General features: G+C 37.5%; 2 protein-coding genes across 9 annotated transcripts in view; one reads left to right on the top strand and one right to left on the bottom strand.

Moving 5' to 3' along the window:
- Positions 1-1,497, top strand: part of Aldob (aldolase, fructose-bisphosphate B) — a 12,165-nt gene extending 10,668 nt beyond the window's left edge. Inside the window, exon 9 of the mRNA XM_021727009.3 lies at positions 960-1,497. Coding sequence (XP_021582684.1) covers positions 960-1,055 — 96 coding nt within the window. The 3' untranslated portion in view covers positions 1,056-1,497. The remainder of the gene's footprint in view (positions 1-959) is intronic.
- Znf189 (zinc finger protein 189) lies at positions 1,193-20,887 on the bottom strand. Of its 8 annotated transcripts, none has more exons than XM_078047887.1 (4): positions 20,512-20,886; positions 20,123-20,277; positions 19,687-19,771; positions 1,193-12,616 (listed from the first exon to the last, which is right to left on the bottom strand). In XM_078047887.1, the coding sequence occupies exons 3-4, from the start codon at positions 19,718-19,720 to the stop codon at positions 10,896-10,898; spliced, it is 1,755 nt and encodes a 584-aa protein (XP_077904013.1). In that variant the 5' UTR covers positions 19,721-19,771; positions 20,123-20,277; positions 20,512-20,886; the 3' UTR covers positions 1,193-10,895. The 8 variants fall into 8 exon arrangements, with proteins under 8 accessions (XP_077904013.1, XP_040142042.2, XP_077904014.1 ...); XM_040286108.2 differs by having other exon boundaries at positions 20,123-20,268; XM_078047888.1 differs by having other exon boundaries at positions 19,687-19,768; positions 20,123-20,268.

Genomic DNA, 20,887 nt, shown 5'->3' with positions numbered 1-20,887 from the left:
CTAAAGGAAAGGAAGCCCCCACCCACACCGTAAAAAGTTGAAAAACCATCTCTGGGATTGGAAGGAAACATAAAAGCACCTTGATGATGGAAGGCAGGGAATGGAAGTGCTGGCATGTGGCTGATGGGATGGGGAGGTGGATCTCACAGGATGGAGGGATTATGAAAAGTATGGATGAGAAGTGTCATCCACACAGAGCAAGAGAAGTTGAGTTTATCACCCAAGATGGTGGTTCTTCGCTTGACTGTGCATCCTAATGACCTGAGGGCTGGCTGAAATGCAGGCTGCTGGGCCCCATATACTGAATTTCTAACTTAGTAGGTGTGGGGTGAAGTCAGTGTGTCCATTTCTAATAGAATCCTAAATGATGCTGATAGTCCATGAAAGACTCTTGGAGAACCAAGGATGTAAGATATCCAAATCTTGGAGAGTCCTGGAGAGAACATACAATAGCAACAATGACTGACAGAAGAAATGACACCAAATATTATTATAAAAGTTTTGTTATTCTGAATTTACCTTTAATTGGAATGTACACAAGCAATCAAATGATAATATGATAACAACTATATCAAACTTACATATTCTTGTGGATAAATATAGGTAGAACACAGAAAAAGATGTAAACACTTCTTTTTTGATTATAGTATACTATACTAGTGAGAAGTTTCTCAACTTCAATTTCTAGTACTGTCATTGCAGTATGATTGATACTATGAAGAAACTTTCCCAGGAACTGACACAAACCTCAGCTTACCAAAGAAATGATCAGAAAACTGGGTCAAAAAGGAAGATAATAGGAAAAAAAGGAGGGGGGTTATATCAGCTTCAATATTTAGCAGTAGCATTGCAAGGAGAAAAAAAAATCCAGCTGAAGGTGTAGCTTGTGTCCAGTGAGTGGTCACTCCCAGTGTTGCATTTTCTCTAACTCAGTGTCCTCTCCTATGCTTGTGTTTTAGGCTAACTCCCAGGCAGCTAAAGGACAGTATGTTCACACAGGCTCCTCTGGTGCTGCTTCTACCCAGTCACTCTTCACTGCCTGTTATACCTACTAGGCCCTGATGCCCACCAGCCTGGCTCCAGCTCTTCTAGGTGTCTGGGTAGGAGAGTCGACAGGGAACAATCTTTCAATCAGTCCTGGAAATTAGAAAAAATTAGATTGGAAACTTCTGGAAAAACAATATGTGCTAAATTTCAGACACAGGGGAGAAACTAACTCAGTTGCTAAAATATAAATATGAATATCAAAGATCTGATGACTTTCACACAATAGTTTCCTTACACTTCCAGCTCCCCAGGCTCAAGAGTATTCATCCAAGAAAAGAACAGTCAAAAAAAAAAAAAAAAACAAAACAGTTCTCCTTCCAAATAACAACTACAGAGTAAAACATCTCAAAAGCTGAAGGGAAAGCAGATCTTATGAAAAACCTTAGCACTGGAAGGTTATGAAGGAGACAACTGCAACCTAAAAATAAATAAAATGTTCTGTAACTCTTCTGTTGGTATTGGGTTTGATTTTCTGATGTTGTTGTCAGACTCAGTTTATTTCATTGTCTTTGACTCTTCTAGACATGACTGGCATTAATGGTCAGGGGCCTCAGCTTTGGCTACTCATTGGAGTCAAATGGTAGATGCTCAGGATACACCTTAGCCCAATTAAATCAGAAACTCTAGAGGTGTACTCCTCAAATTATCACATTTTTTAAAAGCTCTCTTGGTGATTTGAATGTGCAGCCAAGTTTGAGAATGTTGTAAAATTAAAGCCTTGCATAGTGTGAAGCCAACTAAAATGCAAAATGATTTCCAGTAACTTGTGATAGATGTGACTTTGATGCTTGGAACATTCCTCTTCAAGTGCCCAGGTTGGTGACACAGGACTACATTTCCCTCTGCATGGTCAACCACATTCCCTAGTTTTGCAGTAAATAATATTCAAGTAATTAGAATATGTTGACTTTCAATGCTCAGGATTAATCTATAGAGAAAGCATGTGAGAAAAATCATACTTATAAAAGAGAATTTGAACATTATAACTTTGGACAATACTGAAATAATTTAACTGACAGAGGGTGGGACATATAAGGGTATAAAGAAGTAGAGGACAGCAAAGGGAGTCAGGAATATTATGTAAAACTGATGGGTTAAGAAATAGTGCTGTAAGTCTATCTAGGTGATAAAGGAAATAAGATAAATCCCCCAAATTCACATATGTATAATTAAAATATAGAAGAGGGAAGAAAACTTAATTCCTTATCTTGAACAGTACAAAGATGAAAGATAGTGCTTTGAGTAAATAAATTTAAAAATAGAGCCATAAACATATTATCTAGACTAAAATAGACAGAATTGGTCCAAAGAGGCTTGAGGAAAAAGACCTAGGAATAAGGTAAAGGAAAAATTACTTTTTCTTACTTTATACCCTCTATAACATTTGACTATTTATTGCCATATACTTGACATTAGTTTTTTCTTAAAAAAAGTATTTACTTAAGCAATTCAGTCCTTCCTCAGAGGTCATTTAGCCAAGAGTTTCATTTGACACACGAGAATACCAAACCTAGAGCAGTTAAATTACATGCCAAGGGTCACACAGTTAAAATTTTTATCCAGACACAACTAAATCTGTTCTGTAAAGACATTTCTTAGATTCCCATTTAGTGGTTGAGCATAGATTTTTAACTAATGTTGAGTTATTTATATCTTAGGCTAAGATATAAATATGAATTTGTTTCACTGGGAATGAAGATTTATATAATACATTTTCTGTAGCTCCCATCTGAAATTCTTGCCTACTAAAGGACTACAGTTACTTTGAAATCTCAATTCCAGTAATTTCCTATATTCAGGGTAATATGAAGACAAGTCTTATGAAGCTTCAGATTTCAAAGATCAACTCTGTGATCACTAAATACATTGGTGGCTTCCTAGCTTTACCTACTTTGTCAGGTTTATTCTAGGGGTGACTGAACACATACCAAAAATAAAATCTGGTACTAGATATAGATAGGAATCAGTAGAAGTTTCATCTTTAGGGCAGCCATATCTGCATTCCAAATGAGCTTACATTGCTCAGCAAGACACACACAAGCTGTTGTTGACTAGGGGTGGGTTACTGGGGAGGAGAGTCTAATCAGATGGCTGGATGTAACAAAGCAGGAGATGGCATATGGATTAGCTATCACAGGATGATGCAAGGAAGGAGAACTGCCTTTGTGCAAGAAAACATTTTGATAAGTCACTAGAATATGATACTTTCAGGGTATGAATATTATGAATATCAAAAGCTAAGGCCACAAAAAAATGACTAAATGCCGAAAGGAACAAAAACAGGAAACTGTTTTTGCTCTAAAGAGGGAGAAGGAGAGAAAGGACAGAATGGGCAGAGAAATGAGGGAAGAAAGGGAGAAAAGAAAAAGAAGGAAAAGGAGACAGGAAGATGTTAGGGCAATATGTAATTTAGGGGACATGACTAAAGGACTTTGAATAAGAGAAACTTTTAATAATCCAAAGATATTTGTCTTCTTGAGATGAAAAGCTTAGTTTTACATATGAGTCTGCATTATGCAAGATACTGAGACGAGTTGTTAACAATTCATAACGTGAATGAATTCAGCAGAAACAGAAGCTAACTGTGACAGAATATGGACCTAAGAAACTTACAGAAATCTTGGGGCAGGCTTTAGGCAAAGTAAGAATGGGTCCATTTGATTTAGCCCTCTCAGGGAAAAGACACCTACTGACATACAGATATCGCTCACAGCAACAGAGGAAATGGCTCCAGTGTGCTAAGGAAGTTGTCCAGAGTCACATAACCAGTTAGTAAGACTTGGGCCAGTGTGATGTGTAAAGGCCTCTTGGAAGGGTGTTCTCATGATTGTTCAAAGCAGAGTTCTGGAGTTAGCCTAAATTCAAATGCTGGCTCTGCCATTTATTAGCTCTGTGACCTTAGGCAAACAACCTTCCTATGGTTCAGTTTCTTAATCTCCAAAATAACTAAAAGTATATTTTCACATTTTATTGAGACAGTAAATGAGTCACCAACACATCTCAGTAATAGGTTCACAATCTCTTATGATATCCAAAAAGCTCTGAAAACCAGTTTGCAAGGAATTTTTCAGTGGCAAAATCTGAGTCTATCCATTATTATTCCACTTGATGTGATGCAGAATATTAGTGTGATCGATAGTAGGTGCTGCCTGAGACGCTGTAGAGAGGGTTATAAAAAATTCTGATTTCCCAAACACGAGTAGTCTCAAGGTTTTTTGGATAATGAATTGTAGACCTTTCCTTTGTACAATATCTGCCACACTTTGAGAATAGCAGATAAACTGCCCATGTTCAATAGACCCTGGGGGGCTCCTGCAATGTTACCAAGTCTCTAAGTCCATATCTAGAAAAGATGAATTAAGAGACAGTAGTAATGTAAAGCTCAACACAGCCAGTCATAGCTCTTTCCATTACTCAAAAATGATTTTCTGGCTGCAACACATTCTGTCCTAGGCTTCTTGAAATAGTGTAACCACTCAGTACTGGAAATCAAATACACATGAATATACATAGAAGTCAGTCAACAAATATTCACTCAGCTCCTACTGTATGTTCAGTGCTATAAAGATACTGCAGGGTCCTTACAAGCTCACTATTGAGATGAGGAAGACAAGGATACGGTTAAGAAACAAAGTGGCATACAATAGCGTGCTAAATTCTGGTGACACAGTCTAGCTGCCAAGATCCAATGGGAAGGTATTCTTTATAGAGGCAAGATAATGAGCTGCAGGCAGTTGATTACAGGTTATATGATCTTGGTAAAGTCTCTTTGAGCCTCAGTTTCTGTATCCGTAAAACTGTGGTTTTGAGGGCTAGCAATAGTTAATATACAATGCCCCATACACAAGTAGTGATTAAATACTAGTTATATTTTTTCCTGTCAGCCAGCTCTTGAACAATAGTCGCTTAAGTGGGAATGAATGTGAACTGTGTGTCCTGACTAGAGTACAGACTATATCTGTTGACGGAATTGCAGGAGATCATTCCAGAATGTTGAGGCCAAATGCAGTGGCATTGGAGATGGTGGGTTGTGGGTTGGTAAAGGATATTTTGAAAACTTTTGAAGTGATGAGAAATAGAGAACTATGGATGATATTTAAGGAAAAAAATGACATGAGTATTCCTGAAAATTACTTTCAGAAAGTACTGGATCAGGAAGAAAATAAGAGCCAGGTAAATGTCTTTAACAATCCAGCAAGGGCCTGGACTGTCTGTGGTGGGGTGGGTGAGTAGACATGGCATCTTCAGACTGGGAAAACAATTAACTCTCCTTATGTAGCAGTCATTTGCCACCCTAATAAAGTCTCTGTTTGCACCCTGATAGACAAAGCACTGGGGACAAATAAAAGCTCAAGAGGCTGGGGTTGTGGCTCAGTGGTAGAGCACTTGCCTCACATGGATGAAGCACTGAGTTTGATCCTGTGCACCACATATAAATAAATGAATAAAATAAAAAGTCATCAACACTAAGAAAACAAAACAAAACAAAATAAAAAGAGAATTAACCTAACTTTAAAAAAATAAATCAATAAAAGCTCAAAGTTCATCTTTACAGAGTTTTCAAAAAGGGACTCAATTACACGCACAGCCCTTTGAATACTGTGGCACATGAAAAACAGGGCATGTTCTAAACATAGCACAAATTCTGGCAGTTTAAGACAGTCAGGGCTAGGCTGTAGCTTAAGGTCTCAGGTGTCAAGAGAAATCCATGCTGCCTTCTTGAGATCTTAAAACACAAGGCATATTTCTGCAGCCACTTCCAACTTTTCTTTATCCTGCCCATTTCTCCCTTGGGGAATTTACCAAAGAAGTCAGAGTACACCTCTTGGTTCCAGGGATGCAGTGACTGTCATGTGATATGGAGGTTTACCTTAGCTGTTGGACCAACATGAGAAACCTGTCCTTTAAAGCTTGGCTCCTGGATAGGAAACAACACAGGCAGAGGTGCACACCATATTTCATTTGTGCAAGATGTATAGCTAACCAAAACTCAGTGTTTAGGAAATTTAGGTGATTTTTCTCCAGTCTTTTACTGTATGTATTATGTATAGCACTATTCATTCTGCAAGTCTCCTTGAGGACAAAGAGCTGCCAATACAACTGGGCATTTGATACTTACAGAAAATACATAGCATATGGCAGGTAGTTTAGAACTACATGATAGCTGAACTTATAATACCTTTGAACTAAACATGCTCACATCTTAGTTCTAAAAATGACTTAATAAAAAAGAAAACAATCAACCAACCCCCACCAAGACCACTTCTAAAGGAAGTAAAGAAGGAACATCACAGGTAGCACATGAAAAATGGGGTATTTAAGTTTTGGAACAGTAACTTTAAAATGACTGGACTATCTGAACTAGATTTTAAAAGTTGAAATTTATTCTGCAAGCAAATACTGTGCTGAAATGGGTATGTTGCATATGCCTCTAGACTGGCTAGTAATATACTCCTTTAGGAAGATAGATGAATGTATTGCTAATAAAAAGTACAGATAAATGGATAATTATAGTGGTTTACAGTATTTGCCACCAGGCTCCTTTTACCTGCTCATATAAAAATAATTTGTTTCATTTACTTAAACCCTAATTTCCTTTCAAAATTGTTCCATGTTAATTCCCAGAAAGAATTTGAGTAATTCCATCAAGTTCATAGTCTTGTACTTCAGCTGGGCTCTATACAAAACCCCAGGCCCTCCCAAGTTTTTGCTTTCTCTTCCATGCTCCCCAGCTGCTCCTTCAAACCTTTAATTTTGACAAGGCCCAACTCTGTCCCAAATCACATCCAGCTTTCCACTTCCCTCAGTCTCCAAACATAAACTCGCTTATGTTTTTTTAATGGATCACCTCAGGTGAATTCAATTTTTTCATCTCCTGAACAAGACAGTAAATCTGTCCTCTTCCCTTTTCTCCCAAATTGGAGGAAGATGGTCTCCAAATGCTAGGACCATTAATGCTAGAATTCAATTATCCTTCTGATCTTCCTTATCCTAAACTCTCCTTCAACTGGCTATCTTTTCAGAACATAAAAATGTCAATTTTTCCTTAATCTCAATCTACAGCCCTCTTTGTAAATTTAATTTTTAATTGACAAATAATAATCATATACATTTATGGAGTACAGTATGATAAAGCCCTCTTTATTTTCACACACTAGTCATCTACTTTTTTTTGCTTTTTATAGACCAGTAACATGCTTAAAAAGAATTACAAATAATGGGTTACCATTTGCTCTTTCATCTAGGATATATATTAAAAATGTATCCTCCCATCACTATTATTCATAAAAAGGACTTATTTTATACAGGGCATAATTTTAGAATAAAGGTCTTTAACCACTTCAGCTTTACAAAGATACTATCTTTTTCTTACTTTTACCACTTGAATGTAGTAAAATTTTTGTCTGAATTGGCAGATTTAGGAACTGATGACCTATACTCTCCAGATACCATTTCACCCTCTGAAATGGTTTTTCCCAGCTCTAGAAGCTGCTCTTATAGAAACTCATTACTTCCTAATGAACAAGTCCAGAGGACACTCTTTAGCTCTTCCTCTGCCTTGCTGCAGCACTTTTCCAGGTCACTTTCCTAAGGCAGTCATTACTACATGTTGGACTTCCACGCTTCTGCTGCCCCTCCCTCAGATCCCTTTGTATCTTGCACATGGGATTCATGCACTCTGGACTTTTCTAGTTTTATTCTTTCCTTGAAATTTAAATCTGCCTCTTTCCAGTTCTGGTAAATTGCTACATCAAACCCAGTCTCTTCTGCAAGCACCATATCCTTATGTCCAATTGCCTCTCAACATCTTAACTGTCTCATGGGCAGACCAAGTTCAAAACAACTTCAGCAATCACCTGTTTCTATATTGTGCCACCCACCCCATTTTAGCAGTTAAGAGCATTAACACCCCCCTACACTCAAAACTTCTAATTCTTTACCTTTCTCTTTCAATTACCAACTGCAGAAAAATACTTCTCAAATCTGTCTCCTCATGTTCCCATTGGCTTAGGTGAAGCATCATAATCTCTCAAATGTTTTATAAGGACCTATTTAGCTTCTTCACATGGAAACCATAAATTCTTAGAACAATTATTTTGCATGTCCTGTTTTCTGAGTAAGACCCATCGATCCAAGAAAGGTCAAGTAGTATGAACCTAGACCTTTTCCCTCCCATTCACTTCCATAATGCCTGGTGAGTCCTTCATAATGACTGAGGAGTTAAAATGGAGAACAATCTCCTGAGCAGAACTCTCTCCATCTGCCTTCTTTAAGCTCTGCCTCTCCTCCCTTTCACATTCCTGACTAAGCCCCTAGGCTACCACTCTGTACTCTGTAGCTTCCAGGTTATCTCAGACACTACTTGTTATCTTCACTAGTACTCATCTTTCAGTCTCATCCCAATGGACTCCTTTCAAATGACTTAACTTTTTCCTTCCCTTCTAGGATCTTCATTTTCCTCTGCATTCATCTATCATTTTCATGGGAAACAAAATAACTTTAAAAAAATCATTTTTGGCTGTTTTTTTATTGTTTTGTTTTTTGAGATGATCTTGCCATGAGTGCAATTGATCCTCCCATCTCACCTGGCCATTGGCTGTTTTTAAAAAAGCAATGAGTTGTACATATAGTCAAAAACTGTCCACTGCTACAGGAGTTTTGTCACTCCAGATTCATATCCAAGGATGTTAAAAATTATTCAATTCTAGTAGGAGTATCTCATACAACCATGGCCAAGAATTATCATGAGGAAAATATAAACAGCTAGGGGTTATATATAATTCCAGTGAAAAAGTAAAGTTGTTTGTGTGCCTTCCATTGAAGGTTTGTACTAGGTTTTTAAAAATACTGAGCACAGGTCTAAGAACCTCATAATTAGTTGAGATCTCATTATTAGCCTGGGAACCACTGGTATAAAGAAAATTGACTATCCAGGAAAGAAGGGTAATTCTGTGGACTCAGGTGCAGTCTGTTATTTTTCATACTTTCCATTGGGTGACAAGTATTCGTTTTGAAATCTTAACTTAAATCTTAAAATATAAGTACCTAACTTAAATAGATATATTTCTACACATGTATAATTGCCAAATTTATATGCATATGCATACATGAACACATGTGCTATTCACAATGAGAAGATGAAAAATTGGAGGTTAAGGGAAAGGGAGAGAAAAGGGAAATTGCATGGAAATGGAGGGAGATCCTCATTGCTATACAAAATTACATATAAGAGGTTGTGAGGGGAATGGGAAAATAAACAAGGAGAGTAATGAATTACAGTAGATGGGGTAGAGAGAGAAGATGGGAGGGGAGGGGAGGGGGGATAGTAGGGGATAGGAAAGGTAGCAGAATACAACAATTACTAATTGGGCATTATGTAAAATTGTGGATGTGCAACCAACGTGATTCTGCAATCTGCATTTGGGGTAAAATTGGGAGTTCATAATCCACTTCAATCTAGTGTATGAAATATGATATGTCAAGAGCTTTGTAATGTTGTGAACAACCAATAAAAAAAATTAAAAAAATAAAAAATAAAAAATAAAAAAAAGAAAAATTGGAAGTTATTTTTTAAATGGCTGTGGTATAGGAAAAAGGGTGTTTGCTCAAACTGTTAGGAAGTTAGAATTAGGGAGTTCTGATAATTTGGAATTCTATATTCAGAAATTAGAGAATCTAGACTTAAGCTTATTTTGATCTAATCTAGAAAAAATTAACTAGCCATAGGCAGAATGAGTTCCTTCAAATCCTTGATTTTAATTTTAAAAACACAGTAATGTAGTTGATAGGACTGGTTTTAACAAAAAACTCCTACATGAAGCAAAAAAAGACAAAAACAAAACTGGTTTTAATTGATTCAAATGATGACTTAACAGGTTTATAAAACAACCATTATCTAAAGGAAGCCCTAGAACCAGAAATAAAAAATTTAAAATTGCATGCAAAATCTAGTTACTATAAAACCCAAAGCAATACCAAAATATCTCAAGCTTCCTAGCATAAACTCCAAGTCTTTTTATTTCCAATTCTTGGTAACCAAAATATGTACACTTTCACATGCTCCTTGGTTGTGCAGGAATAAGCTTATTCGTATAGTATTACAAATATCTTTCACAGATGGGACAGCACAAAAGAACAGTTATCTTCTACTTTTTTAGGCCCATCTTGGGGGGAAAAAGGCACTCCCAAAGATTGCTTGGTAACACCTTTGCTAGGCGAGGTTTGTTAATTACTCACATGATCTTTACATGTAAACTTAATGGTTCACTCATTTCACTGATCTGGGAATAACCAGGCACTGGAACTGCCTTTTATTAACTCGCATGCCGAACAGTTAACTTTCTTAAATAAATGACAAAAACTTTGAATACTGATTTCAAAAACAACTGAGCTTTGTTTGACAACTTACATATGGTTAATCACTAGGCTTTGGCATGCACAGCCAAACGTAATGGAATTGAAAGGACCACCATGAAGATGGTGGCAGAAGATTCTCTGAATCATTATTCTCAGTTTTCTAACTCAGCTGCTCCCAGTTTCCTTGCACTAATTCAACTTTGTCCTTTAGAGCACTTCCATGTTCTACACCTGGGTTCAACTTCTCTGCTGAAAGATTTGTTAAAAGACACTTAAATTAGTAAGTCTTTGTCCATGATCATGAAAACAGAGTAATTAGAAGTCAACTGGCCATGGACATGTGTCCACTATTCACAGGATCTTTAGAAACCATTTGCCTGAAGCCAAGGACAATTTGCTTTACCAGAAAATTTGACTCATATTGAGCCAGACTAAAACTGCACTTGGGTAGATAATCTCAAATTAAACTGAGCCTACTTATTTCTCTACACTTACTGCATCCATGCAGTATGCAATTTTTGATGCTGAATAAGAGATATATGGCAATTGAAGGCTTCACCGCAAGCATCACATTCATGGGTTTCTTGAGTTTTCACCTCTGCATGGATCTTCTGATGGTTGACAAGGCTGCGCTGTTGACTGAAACTTTTGTCACATTTCTCACACTTGTAAGGTTTCTCTCCTGTGTGTATTCTCTGGTGTTGAATAAGACCTGAGTTCCGGCTAAAGGCCTTCCCACATTCCTCACATTTATGGGGCTTATTACCTGTGTGAACACCCTGATGTCGAATGAGATTACAAAGCTGACTGAAGCTTTTGCCACACTGTCTGCAGAGATAGGGTCTCTCACCAGTGTGGATTCTCTGATGTTCTATGAGAAATGAACTCCGACTAAAGCTTTTCCCACAAACAGTACACAGATAGGGCTTTTCGCCAGTGTGGATTCTTTGATGCTGTACAAGATGAGCACTAACACTAAAAGTTTTCCCACATTCATCACATTTGTAAGACTTTTCCTTAGGGTAGATCTCCTGCTGTATAACAAGACTGCAATTTGGATCAAAAGTGTCCTTAGTTTCACTGTATGGATAAGTCTTCTCCCTGGTGTGGATTCTCTGATGCTGAATAAGACCTGAGCTTCTACTAAAGGCTTTTCCACATTCCTCACATTTATGAGGTTTGTCTCCTGTGTGAATTCTCTGATGACGAGTAAGATTGCAAAGCTGACTAAAACTTTTCCCGCACTCTTTGCACTGATAAGGCCTTTCACCGGTATGGATCCTCTGATGTTCAATAAGGAATGAGCTCCTACTAAAGCTTTTTCCACATTCTATACAAAGGAAAGGTTTCTCACCAGTGTGAATTTTTTGGTGTTGTATAAGGTACGTACTTAATCTAAAGGCTTTCCCACATTCACCACATTTGTGGGGTCTTTCCCCAGTGTGGATTCTCTGATGTTCAACGAGCAATGAATTTCGGCTAAAGCTTTTCTTACATTTGGTACAGTGATAGGGTTTCTCATCAGTGTGAGTTCTCTGATGCTGAATAAGGTGTGACTTCCAACTGAAGGCTTTCCCACAGTCACTACATTTATGGGGTTTCTCACCTGTATGGATCCTTTGATGTTTAACAAGGCTCCTTCTCTGACTGAAGCTTTGTTTGCATTGATTACACTGGTAGGGTCTTTCTCCAGTGTGGATTCTCTGGTGTCTAATAAGGGTTGAGCTCACACTAAAGGTTTTTCCACAGTAATTACACTCATAGGGCCTTTCCCCAGTGTGAATTCTCTGATGTTCAATAACGAATGAACTGCGACTGAAACTCTTCCCACATTCATTGCACTGAAAAGGTTTCTCACCAGTATGGACCCTTTGATGTTGAATGAAATGGGCCTTGCGGACAAAACCTTTTCCACATTCTTCACATTTATGGCATTTTTCTTCTGAGTTTTGTTTCTTATGAATAACGTTAGTGTTTCCTCTGAATATTTTCTGCTCCTGGGTCAAAGATTCCCGTGGTATTTCCCATAAGAAGATACCTCTCTGTTTATCTAATCTACCAACAAGTTCAAAGGTTTCTCTACCCATGGGATCCTGGTCAATCTCACTTTTGATTCTTGTAACTATTACACTCTGTGGCTCCACTTCTTCCTCAATTTCCTCAATTTCTTGTTTTACAGTTGGTTCTTCATCCTTATCTCTGTTCAAAACATCTGGAATAAATAATAAATATAATCCAAACATCAGCCAAGCTCTTCAAAGGCAAGAAGAAACTATTAGAAAAATAAGGTAATTGAGGGGTTGGAGATGTGGCTCAAGTGGTAGTGCGCTTGCCTGGCATGCGTGAGGCACTGAGTTCGATCCTCAGCACCACATTAAAAAAGATATTGTGTCCACCTGAAACTAAAAAATAAATATTGGGAAAAAAAAAAAGAAAAATAAGGTAATTGAGCTGGATATGGTGGTGCACGTCTGTAATCTCAGCTACTAGGGAAGAAGCCATGGCAGGAGGATTAAAAGTCTGAGGCGTCAGCCTGAGCAACTTAGTGAGACTGTCTCTAAATAAAAAATAAAAAAGTATTGGGGTTGTGGTTGTTATAAAGTGCTCCTGGGTTCAATCCCCAGAACAACAACAAAAAAAAGGCTACTATACTTAAAAAAATTTATTACCTCAGAATGGTACTGTGAAGATTAAATTATATAAATATTACTTCTTCTAATTATTTTTAAGAGGTAAGATCTTGTTTAAGGCTGGCCTTAACTCCTGGGCTCAAGAGATCCTCTTGCCTCAGCCTCCCAAATAGCTGGGATGATAGGCATGTAACACTGAGCCTGACCTAATATTATTATTCAATGTAAGTTATCTGATGAAATAAACTGGCTTTTTTGGAAAAGGGTATCAAGATTGCTCAGGAGGCAGAGAATGAGATAGTAGGAGCAAGTAGAGCTGGGGTGAAGAGCTATCAAATCAATACTGATACAAAGTAAGATGGATAAACAAAGAAAGAAAACAAGTAGGTGGGATTAACTGATCTAACAAAGAAAGGATATTATGGAACAAAAACAGTAAGGTCAGAAAAATTTAGGATGAGAAAGCATTACTGGAATCTGGGCAGAATAAATAGACCACTTCATAGAAGGAACACATAAGAGGATCCTGGGACAGATTTTAAAAAGAAGAAGAAGGAGGAGGAGAAGCAGCAGCAGCAGCAGCAGCAGTAGCAGCAGGGAAAGGTACAATTTATTCATTAATAAGAATTTATTCATTGGCCCGATGAAGTAAGCCAGGATTCAAAGATAAGTCATAAAGCCCCGTATCAGATGAAATGGATATTTATTAAAAATGGGGAAATAAAATAATAAACACAATGTTAAGAAATAAAAGTAGCTCCTATGTTGATAAATGGGTCTTTAAAAAAAAAAGGTTGAAGTGTCATGAAGTGTTTTGTTTATTTTTTAAAAGTCTATGGTCTAGAAAGAAGAAATAAAATAAGTATAAAGGAACATGGTCAGAGAAATGGAAGAAATGAAAAAAGTCTGCAGCAGTTTATGACTTCACTTACCACAAATCATAATACATTCTTCAAGTACAAATGATTCTCAACCTTCTGAATATATAAGACCCAAGGTTCATCACCTTTTTTCAGCTGACAATCTGTATTACATCTGAGAAATAAAAACCCTGCAGATGTTGAAGAAAAGATAGCATAATAATCTAATAACACAGTGGTCTATAGGACAATTAAGACTTCTTTCCTGATTTTCCATCTCTCTTGACACCTCATAATCCACAAGAAGATTTAATCACTATGAAATTTATTTTTGGCCTTAATTCTTTTCATAATCTTCTTCTCTCAATGTTCTTATATTTTAAATGTGACGTTAACTATGAATTTTCTTTTGACTTACTTCAAACCAGTTAAGCTATTTTATTAAAAGTAAAACAAACTTACTTCTCTTATTCTCCTAAGCAACTACTAGAACCTCAACTTCTTCTTAGGGTACTTACAATATCCCCTCTGGAATTCACTTTCAGTGGACACTAAAGTCTTAGATTTCTCCTGCTTTCTTATTATTAATCAATCACCAAAATCATGAAATCCTTTCTAGTATCTACAGTCTCCTTTTAACTCTCACAATCATGCAGCTATCTAATAATCTGTGGCCCTGATCTTTCTTTAGGCTGCCCTCACATTATATTTGCTTGATTCCAGAGATGTTTAGAAAATGGAATTCTATTCATGTTATCACTTATAGATTCAGCAGCAACATATCATTTTAAGATCAAATCAAAGCTCTTTATTATGACACTCAGAACTCTTCATGACATGGTCTCTAATTCCCAACTCAATCCTCCTACCTACTTATCATACTTTATGCAGGTAACCTGCTTGTGTTAGTCCTTCATGCCCTATCCTTGCACTTTCTATTTATAACAAGTGTCCCTCTGCATTGCTTACTAGGCAACTCTTGGTTCTTTAAGACTTAGTTCAAAGCAATAGTTCCTCTACAAAGACTTTGCTAAGTCCACTAGACAGATTTAGGTGTTCTAATTTTCTTATTACCAATTCTGTATTACTGTCCATAACCCCACAGTGTTGCCAATAGATGCCATTATTAACATTTTTAACTGTTATGTGTTGTCTCTTTCATTGGATCAAAAAGTCATTGTGGGAAAGAAAGTCTCTATAATGTTAACCCAGTGGGTATTGTACTGGGTAAAATTACTCGAAGAAATAAGACAAAGTTAACATCACTTAAAGGTGATATGAAGTCTACTTAAAACTTTCTGAGTCAAATGAAAATATAAATAGTAAAAACAAGATTAAAAAAATTAGTTCTTATTACAAATAAAACCGGTCAGTAAATACTAGAGAAAAATAAAATGTTCTTCACAGTAGTAACAAAAAATATAAAACCTAAGGAATAAATACAGCAAGAAATGTTCTAGTGAGTTTTAGTGAGGCATGGTGGCATACCTCTGTAGACCCAGGAACTCAGGAGGCTGAAGCGAGAGGACTACTTGAGCCCAGGAGTTTGGGGCCATCCTGGGCAACACAGACTATACCTCAAAAAGAAAACAAAAATTAAATAAAATGTACAAGACCTGTAAAAATAACCTGTAGAATTTTTCTGAAAGAAAAAAACACAGTTAAACAGTCAACCAACTGGCTAAAGAGATTCAATATTATAAAGACTGTGATTCTTCCCAAACTAATCTATGAAACTAATAATATTACAATCAAAATCACATGAATCAATTAAAAAAATCTAAATTTCAACTGAGAGAATGTATGCAACTAACTTGTTAAGTACATCCTGAAAAAGAATATTGAAGACTGACTTATCTTAAGAAACATAAAATATAATATATTGTTAAAGTAAAGGAAATGACAACACTGGCATAAAAAACAAATAGGTTAACAGGATAGGAAGATGAATAAAATAAGTGTAGGCTTCCATACAAAGTAGACCTGAAATGATTATCTATTACATCCAGCTTGGTGATTATGTTCGATGTTTATATATCTCCCATCCTATGGTCATTGCTCCTTTATTCATAGTATGCATCTGACTCAATGTGGATGTGTCTCCAGGAATGTGGAAACTGAAATTAAAATAGCTAGTTAATCTAAATGTGATTAGAACTGTAAACTATCAACTCAGAAGCAAAAAGGGCAGAAGTATTTGGGCATAAGGACTGAAAACTAATCTGCCAAGGGGGAAAAAGTAAAGCAAAATAAAAAAAGAGTGTTATGGATTAAATGGTGTATCCCTTTTGAAAATTTAAATGTTGAAACCCTAAGCCCCAATGTAATAATATTTGGAGGTGAAGCCTTTGGTGGGTAATTAGGTTTAGATGAGGTCATGAGGGTAGAGTCCCCATCATGGGGTTATAATGCCACCCAGTCTACTGTATTTTGTTACAGCAGCCTAAGCTAAGACAAAATAATTTTTCAGTTCTTGAGATTGATTCAATTTCTGTTTTCAGTCTTTTTCAGATATTCAACTATAATCATGCTCATATATTATATAAGACATTCCATATATCTTTATAATAATTCCTTTGTTGGTTTATGCTAGTTAATTTTAATGTTTTTTAACTCAATAGTTCTAATACTATGTATGGTAGCTGAGGGGAGAGAAAGAGAAGGTAAGGAGATGGTAAGTGGACAAACTTTAAGTCAGAAGACAGGTTGGTGTACTTTTCTTGTAAAGCACCAGGACAATAGATATTTTTCATTTTGTGAAGGATATGGTCTCTGCTATTGTAATAATTAAAGTAATTAAAGAATGTCTGTGTCAAAAATAGGCCACAGGTCAAATATGACCTGTGGGCCATATTTGCCAACCTTACTATCCAACGGAGTATAAAACAAACAGTTTTCCTGGTTAACAAAATGGGAGAATGAGGAAGAACTGGAATTTCTAGGGCCTAGCACAGGTTCAATAACAAGTAATTGAATTAATATTTTAAGAAATAATTGAAGAAAGAATATAAGAAAAAAAATAGCGTGAGACAATTAAAGATTAAAGTATTATGCAGGAAATAACAGAGGAAACATGAAAACTAGACAAAAACTATATTAGAGAGATCCTAGAAATGGTAAGAAATTAAGATTTTTGTATTGTTAGCTATCAGGAACCATCAAAAGTTTTAAGCATAAAATCACTTTGGTAGCAATACATAAAATATATTTTTAAAAAGAGATTGAGGGCCAGGGACTAGTTTAAGGCTACGGCAACAATCCAATCAAGAGATGCTGAGTCTTAAATGAACTGGACTTATTCAGTTTCACAAATATTTAAGAAGCATATAACATAGGCCTGCCTCTGTGGTAAGTGCTGAAGAAATCAAATGAAAAAGGTAAAATTATTGTCCTTGTGATAATCAGTGTGGTTAGAGAAATAACAAATAAAGAATGTTTATGGGACAGTAATGTTAAATAGTAGAAATACAGAGAAAGTACAGAGAAAGAAATGTTTGACTCTGAAAAGAAGGTCTGTGAGATCTTAAAGGATTATCTGAGACTTGCCAGCTAACTTATCTACATGGTCTTCAAAATACAGAAAAAATGATGACGAGAATAACATTCAATACTCATACTGTGCTTCCTACATGATAATCAATGTCCTAAGTGCTTCATACATATACTATCTCAGTAAATATTCACAATAACCTTAAAAGGTAGGTGCTATTATTATTTACATTTTATTAAAAAAAAAAAAGAACTGAGGCACATAGATGTAAAGTAAGTCATCCATAGTCATAAGTCTAGTAAGTGGTAGAAACAGGATTTGAACCCAGGCAGTTAGGTTCCAACTTACTTTTCCTAGGTGGAGATAAAGACTGGAAACTTACCATCACATAATGGCAGCTGATGGCCTGAGGGCCTGAGGGCCTGTGGGCCATATAGTGTAGATAAGATTATCCAAGCAAAGTGTTCAGAGAGGAAGTCAGAATATAAGATAATGGAGGCAAGCAATAAAGAATTTCAAATATTCATAACGAGGTGGAATAAAATAAGGCCCAGAAAAGAGCCTATTTCATTTGACAATGAGGTTATTATAAATTCCCGGTACACAACTTAAAGGACATACTAGAGGCAAGACAAAAGGTGTACAGATAATGAAAGGTAAAGTAGTACAGAATAGACATTAACTACTCTTAAAAAACTTGCCTATGAAGAGGATCAGTAGTAAGTTATAGGGAGCAGTAAAAAGGAAACTCTGGTTCAAAGATTTTTTTCTTTCTCCTCACTTCTTCCTCAATTGAAAAAGCCATGAACAGACCTATCATGAGAATAAAGGTACCAAGAGAGAAGGACTAGAAACTGAAGGCTATTAGAGAATATGAGGGTTCAGGCTTAGTGGCTTCTATTTTCTCTGTGAAATAGAAGGTAAGATCCAGAGAAGGATGGGAAACTCTTAACTTTTTGAAGTAGTCACCAAAAGGATCAGGGAACCAGGCCTGTTGAGGACAACAACAACAAAACCCCCCAAAAACAAAAACAGAAAAACCAAAACAAACCAATCAACCCTGTGGAAACTAAGGGAGGAAAAAGCTGTTTGTGTGTGTGTGCATGTGTACACACACATACATATATACATACACATACAAACACACATCATACCCAAACACAAGACATCCATCCTTTTGTTAAAGACTGTTCCCTTCAGTTTAGTAACTCAAGTAGAAGAGGGGTAAAAAGTAGATTTTTGTAACAACAGGATTTAAAAATGTTCAATGGACATAATTTATTATGCAGGTGGTAAGAGAGCATGCTGTTAATTAGATGAGTAAGTAGTAAGGAGAGAACTTACATACACCTTGGTAAAGAAAAGGACACATAAGGGGACAGGAAATACTGCTAATAATGAAAAGATATAGATAGGAGAGATAGAAGGAAAGAAGTTGCAATGAGCTCCACCAGGACATGTGTTTTAGTCACCATTGTTTAGCCCCAGTCAATACACATCTATTGTCTTGAATAAGTGATCAGAAAATAGGATGTTGGGGTTTAGTACTTGTCTGTCACAAAAAATTTAAGGGTATGAGTTGGGTAAATGTGGAAAGCAGGGTCTCTAGAGTCAACTGGTCAAGATCCACTGAGGTTCAAGTATTGACTGGGTCACCAATGGTGTGGGTTAAGTACAGAAGACTGAAATAGGTGATAAAGTTATGTGTGAAGAACCAAAGAAAATGCTGACAGATGATGATGGAAAGAAATTCAGTGGTTAGGACAAGAGTGCTGAGTCCTCAAAGGAGAGTTTGTTTGAAGGTAGAAAGCTATTGCTTTGGGAACAGCATTGAAAAGCAGGAAGAACACTAACTTCTCCCTTGCAGACTTGAAACAAAGGATTGGGAAGGAGAAGTGGGAGAATAAGCAGCCCTCACTCAAAGGACTGCCAAAGAAGTGGTGTCCTTGGGAAAATGCCAGGTTTCAGTTAAGGCAGGGAGGGGTAAGGAACATTATGTGAAGAAGAACAGGGACTCCAGAAGGCCAGTGAAAAGGGGTGGGAGGAAAGCAGTGGGAGGATGAGCCAGGAGGGAATGTACAAAGCAATATCGGAATAAGATTATGAAGTCAGGAAGCCAGAAAAGCTTGCATTTTGGTCACTGCAAGGAAGTTAAGAATAAGTGCCATGGAAACAACTAATGATTGAAAGGTTTGAAATCAGAACTTTAGAACAAAGCAGTTTTGGTACTGGTTCAAACATTCTGAGTCTGATTACCAGTGCCTTCTTGGATATTTTAGTTACAGAAACAACAGATTCTTACCCAGTGAGACCAGGTTTCCATAATTCTCCATCATGACATCTTTATAGAGGCTTCTCTGAGCTGGGTCCAGATAATCCCACTCCTCCTGGGTAAAAAACACAGCCACATCCTCAAATGACAGCAACCCCTGAAATAGTATGATTTCTGTTGTCAGCTCCTATTGTCTCAAGGACAATTCTGCCAGTGAAAGTGGCAGAAGCTATTACTTATCAGGGCCAGGTGCTCTAGAATGAACACGGTAACTAAGAATGCCCAAAGGTGCCCAATTCCGGGAACTGACTGCAACAGACAGACCCCTCGGATTAGAGGGAAAGCAGGCTGGAATCTTGACCTCAGAAGTGAAGGAACTAAGGATAAGGCATTTTCTGGTTTAATAACTATACCTTAATATTTTAATTTAGAAAACTGCCCCAAGGTCTGTCCAAGCTTCCCTTACCTCACTGTCCCGCTCCAATTCTCTATTCGCATTCGCTTGTGACCCTATTCAATTCAATTCCATCAGGTTCTTTAAGCATCTACTTTGGGTCCAGGCATCATGCCAGGCGCAGAAGACACAGAAGAAGGTCAAAAATGGTGCCTTACCTATAAAAACTCAAAAATGAGAGAGCTAGCTAGGAGCATTCCTAATTTTCTCCAGCCGACTTATTAAGTTGCCCAAGAAAGAAAAGGAGCCAGTGGGCAGATTTTAAGTGAACCGCACCCCAGAGCATCGGCGGGGCCTGGGGGGTTCCTCGCACGGCAATGGCGGTCAGAAAGTTGTAGGGGGTGGAGGCCCAGCTGGGGTACCGGCGAGACAACGGGAATCCCTGGAAAAGGGTGACTTACCTTTGGCTCCAGCGGGGAGCTCGGGGAGGCCATTCTCTCCAGAGAAGAGCGGCGGCCACACGGAAAGGCTCTGGTGAGGCCTAGCCAACTGCTGGAAATTAGGCCCAAACAAGACGAGTTTCCCTGGCTGGGTCCGGCCAGGCCAGGTCCTGCTTTGGTCCCCGAGCGGTCACGTCCCCAGCGGCATATCAGACTCGCTCCCTGGCTGTCCCCCAACCTCGAATCCCCTCCCCTGCCAGGCTGCTCAGTCTTTCAGATCTCGATAGAGCCTCCTCTCGGTTGTCAATTCCTATGCCTTACAGCCAAGCAGCTCTGTGACCGTCCGCCCCCGGACCAGAAGGCGTCACCCGGAAACCTTCCCGGGACGCCCCGCAAC

Source organism: Ictidomys tridecemlineatus, chromosome 4 (genome assembly GCF_052094955.1).
Source record: "Ictidomys tridecemlineatus isolate mIctTri1 chromosome 4, mIctTri1.hap1, whole genome shotgun sequence".
NCBI lineage: Eukaryota > Metazoa > Chordata > Mammalia > Rodentia > Sciuridae > Ictidomys > Ictidomys tridecemlineatus.
The sequence above is the reverse complement of the archived record's forward strand: the minus strand, read 5'-3'. Positions and strand labels throughout refer to the sequence as shown.

Coding starts and splice junctions, on each gene's coding strand:
- Znf189 (XM_021727006.3), bottom strand. CDS start 20,544: ATGGCCTCCCCGAGCTCCCCGCTGGAGCCAAAG. Junction 19,814..20,511: donor GCTCCCCGCTGGAGCCAAAG/GTAAGTCACCCT, acceptor ATACTATTTCAG/GGGTTGCTGTCATTTGAGGA. Junction 12,617..19,686: donor TGGAAACCTGGTCTCACTGG/GTAAGAATCTGT, acceptor TATTTATTCCAG/ATGTTTTGAACAGAGATAAG.